This window comes from Crocuta crocuta, unplaced genomic scaffold (assembly GCF_008692635.1).
Source record: "Crocuta crocuta isolate KB4526 unplaced genomic scaffold, BGI_CrCroc_1.0 scaffold95, whole genome shotgun sequence".
Classification (NCBI taxonomy): Eukaryota; Metazoa; Chordata; class Mammalia; order Carnivora; family Hyaenidae; genus Crocuta; species Crocuta crocuta.
In genome coordinates, this window is record NW_027530971.1 from 6,000,407 (window position 1) to 6,004,892 (window position 4,486).

Below are 4,486 nucleotides of genomic sequence, written 5' to 3' on the forward strand. Positions count from 1 at the left end.
GTCTGTTTCTCCCTCTCTCTAACTCTCCCCTGCTCACGCTGTCTCTCTCTTTCTCTCCTAGAAATAAATTAAAAAATAAAAAAAAAATAAAAAAATCCTGGGAGAGACGTAGTCCCTATCTCCACCTCATTCCTAAAGACTCACTTAATAACTGCTTAAGGAACTAGGATGTGCACTTCTGGTCTTCGATGTTTGGTTCAGTTCAGCCCCATAAACACCAGAGCTTCACTGCAGTCCAGATGTAGAGCGGGCAGCAAGAATCCTATTCGTCACTACCCCAGATAATTAGGGTGATGTCTGTTTTATTCTGCCACTAATTTAGCAACTTGCATAGCTCATGACTTCAAAGCATATCTAGGGAAAGGGGGAGTAAAATGGAAAACAAATTTCAGTATCTTCCCTGTTTGTGAAAGATACATTGAAAAATAACACTGGGGAAATCGGGAAGACGCTCAGTGACTCAGGGGCAGGAGGCAGCCATCTATGAAAGGGTGCAAAAAAGGAATTAAGAAATAGAATTGTCCTGTTGATATACCTATAGGTGAGTATTTGTGTGTATGTATGCATGTGTGAGTACACACATAAGCATGTATGTGCACATTCACTTATGCACATACGTATACCTTTATGTTTGTGCAGTTACACATTTTTAAAATAGGATATATAATATAAAATATTAATAACTATTTTCTGTGTGCTTGAGTCATATTTTTACCTGACTTATTTTATATCCAAGTTAGGTTTTATTTGGATAAATCTTTAGCAAAGACAGTATTTATTTGAGAATACCGTATATACTTCTCCCTCCTAGAAGCATATTTTTCTTTGTAATGGTGATAACAAGAATAGTCAACCAAACAAGAAAGTACTGATTGCCTGCTACATGTAAACACTGTTTTGCACTAATTTTTTTTAACATTTATTTTTTTNAGTCTTATTTAAATTGGATTTTTGTATTCCAGTTTGTATGCCGGAATAGACTAGATCAGTGCTAGTTGTAGATGCATGCTGTGTGTCACTCTTCTCTCCCCATCATGCCGCTGAACTTGTTCATCAGGTTGTGCTTAACTTGTGGTGAACTGGACTTGTTTTTGTTTTAAAAAAAATAGGCAAAAATGTAAGGGACGGTGCATCAGCCTTTCTGTTTTCCCCCTTTGGTAGTGGGATTTGTGCTTTTCCTCCAGGACTAGATGGCATGTTGTGCATATGAACGCCTGCTGCGGGCTGATGCCGGCAACGTGGCCGCTTTAAATTCCAAGTCACTGCAGTTTCCATGTCAAAGCATAATGTGTAGCATATCAGCAATAATTACATATTTCTAGAAAATGAACACGTTTTCACCTCACTGAGCCAATTCATTTAATTGTCTAATGACTAATATACATTGTTTAAATTGTAATATATGTAATACATCATAATGGAATGTAGTATACACTATGTATACACATTATGTCTAAGCTTCTCTCTGGGCCAAACTGCTGCATTTAAAAATATATATATATATATATNACTAATTTTTATTCAGGTAGTTTGTATAAGAATAAGTTAGTCATACTTAAAGGAAATTCTTTCAGAAAAAAAAGTGTTTATATAAACACCATGCGTTTAACATAACATTCTAATTACACACATATGTTTTTGTTTTGGCAGGTATATTTTGGAACATCTCATCCAAGGTCCTATATCTCTGCCAATGTAACTGGCTTCAAATGTGTGACTGGAATGTCTTGTTTAATGAGAAAGGATGTGTTAGATCAAGCAGGAGGGCTTATAGCTTTTGCTCAATACATTGCTGAAGATTACTTTATGGCCAAAGCCATAGCTGACCGGTAAGCAAACTAAATTACATTAGGCTATAGTATTTTTAGTACCTGACTTCTGTTGGTTTATTGTATTTCTTACAGTCTTGGATTGAGTGGCTATATTATTTTAGTTTTTGCTAGGGATTACAGAATAGGTTAGTATTTTTAAGAAAGTAATTCATATTTTTCATATTGTTATAAAGAAATAAATGAATAAGTGACAGTTGTGTTCTTTAATGTGATTTGACATAATGAAAAGGAAACTTCTCTGTGATTATAATTTTTATTATTATGGATGTAAATTTGTGTGTTTTAGAAATAAAAAGTACAGTCATAGCTAGCAGCTGATTTGATTCCCCATTTTGGGATTTCTCAGTAGATTATTTCATGCTCTGCTAAAAAGCCACTTAACAATTCATATGAATGGCTTAACATTTTCTCTATCATAAAATTACTTGTCTGCTTTTAAAGGGGTTCATTGCCTTGTGTGATAATTTACTAAAGGTAGGATTTTAAAAATTGAGGTATTTTTGAAAATTCTTTCATGATGCTTTGCATGTGGCTCATAGTTTCATAATGCTTCCACTGANATAAATAATAAATAAATAAATATTTATTTAATGCCACCTTTAGTTTGCATTTCTTGCTGAATCTCCACACACATATCACACATATCCCCAGCACCCCCGAACCACGTGCCATTTGAGTTGGTGGTTTTTTGGTTTTGGTCTTGGTTAGTAGTGATCAGAAACTGAGCTATTAACTACAAACCCACTCCACTTGGTACTTTCAGAATATCTGTATCTTAAGTTTCTTAAACTATAGACTGGGAAGTTGTAGCTCCTTGCAGCTCAGGTACTGTCATAGGCCTGTGTATTTGCCAAAGCATCCAGGGGTACGATACACCCGAGGTAGGGTGCTGATCCTGAGAACTGAGCTCACCCTGAACACCAGCAGTTGCTTACTCCTTATAGTGATGAGTAAATGCATAACCAGTCATGCCTGAGGTGTTCATCATCACCGTTCATTTTATAATTGTCTTAATTTTCAGAGGTTGGAGGTTTGCGATGTCCACTCAGGTTGCAATGCAAAACTCTGGCTCTTATTCAATTTCCCAGTTCCAATCCAGAATGATCAGGTAAATTGGTTGGTTTTCTTCTTTGTATACGTGGTTAAAAGAAAAAGGAGGGAGGGAGTAATTTTTACATGGTCTAACTTGATATTTAAAATATCTAAAAGTTAATTTTTTGTTTAGTTCCAGAAAAGAGAGGTTAGCATCTTTGTTAAAATAAATTTAATGTCTAAATATATTTTCTTTGCCGTGCAGTCCTGAATGCATCCAATAAAGAGATGTTGAGACTTTGATATCTTTAATGTGCTGACCTCTATTTTCTAACTTTCTACACTTTGAATTTTATAATCTTTATTCATTAGAGTGTAGGCCATACAAATGAGTGTATAGACTTTTTAATGCACTAAATAAAAATAGAAAAGAGAGTCATTAAATACTCTTTAAAGACAAGGGCCTTTATGTAACAGGCTAAGAGCTGATCAATTGTGGGGGTGTGGGGGGACTGATTAGTCTTATAACCAGGCTGTTTTAAAGAAAATCTTTTTTTTTTTTTTTTTAGATGGACCAAATTGCGAATTAACATGCTTCCCGCTACAATAATTTGTGAGCCAATTTCAGAGTGCTTTGTTGCCAGTTTAATTATTGGATGGGCAGCCCACCATGTATTCAGATGGGATATTATGGTGTTTTTCATGTGTCATTGCCTGGCATGGTTTATATTTGACTACATTCAACTCAGGGGTGTCCAGGTATGTGGCTAGGCAGGGAAAGGTTGGCAGTCATTTGGTGGAACTAAAACTGGTTTAATTTAGAAAAGCTTGAAGAATTTATCCAACCCATTCTTTTTTCAGCTTCCCATTGAAGGTTAACATCCAGTTTAAACATTACCTGCCTTAGTGGAATGTGGACACAGAACTTAACTTGATTTTCAACTTTCAGCTGATAGTTACACTATCACTTTTATTAAGGCTCCAAAAAAAACAGACATTAAGCAATTCGATTATCTAAAGAAGCAGGCTTGATTTTATATAGTACATTTTAAAAGAGTAAAATTGAAGAATTTCATTTTTTAACTCTGTATAGTTTGACAGTCAGTAAATTAAAAAAAATTTTTTTTTTAATTCCTAGGGTGGCACACTGTGTTTTTCAAAACTTGATTATGCAGTAGCCTGGTTCATCCGTGAATCCATGACAATATACATTTTTTTGTCGGCATTATGGGACCCTACTATTAGCTGGAGAACTGGCCGCTACAGATTACGCTGTGGAGGCACGGCGGAGGAGATCCTAGATGTATAACTACAGCTTTGTGACTGTACATAAAGGAAAAAAGAGAAGTATTATAAATTATGTTTATATAAATGCTTTTAAAGATCTACCTTCAGTAGTTCATCCCATGTATGTTTGATATCTGTTCTTTAATTTATTTTGCATGGCACTTGCATCTGTGAAAAAAAAAAAAAAACACATCTGTAGTCTTGGCCAAATGGTACCCTTTGTTTTGTGGAAGTAGAGAATCAAGAGAATTGGTTCTAGGAACCTGGCTTTGGTTTTTGTTGTTGTTTGTTTGTTTTTTAAAAAGAAATAAATATATATATATATATATAAAATA

At 34.8% G+C, this 4,486-nt stretch overlaps 1 protein-coding gene across 1 annotated transcript in view; it reads left to right on the top strand.

Annotated features, from left to right (window-relative positions):
• UGCG (UDP-glucose ceramide glucosyltransferase) overlaps positions 1–4,480 on the top strand; it is a 34,870-nt gene extending 30,390 nt beyond the window's left edge. The window contains exons 7-10 of the mRNA XM_077769765.1: positions 1,651–1,829; positions 2,854–2,940; positions 3,434–3,623; positions 4,003–4,480. Of these exons, the coding sequence (XP_077625891.1) occupies positions 1,651–1,829; positions 2,854–2,940; positions 3,434–3,623; positions 4,003–4,173 (627 nt within the window). The 3' untranslated portion in view covers positions 4,174–4,480. The remainder of the gene's footprint in view (positions 1–1,650; positions 1,830–2,853; positions 2,941–3,433; positions 3,624–4,002) is intronic.
• Positions 4,481–4,486: the final 6 nt, after the last annotated feature.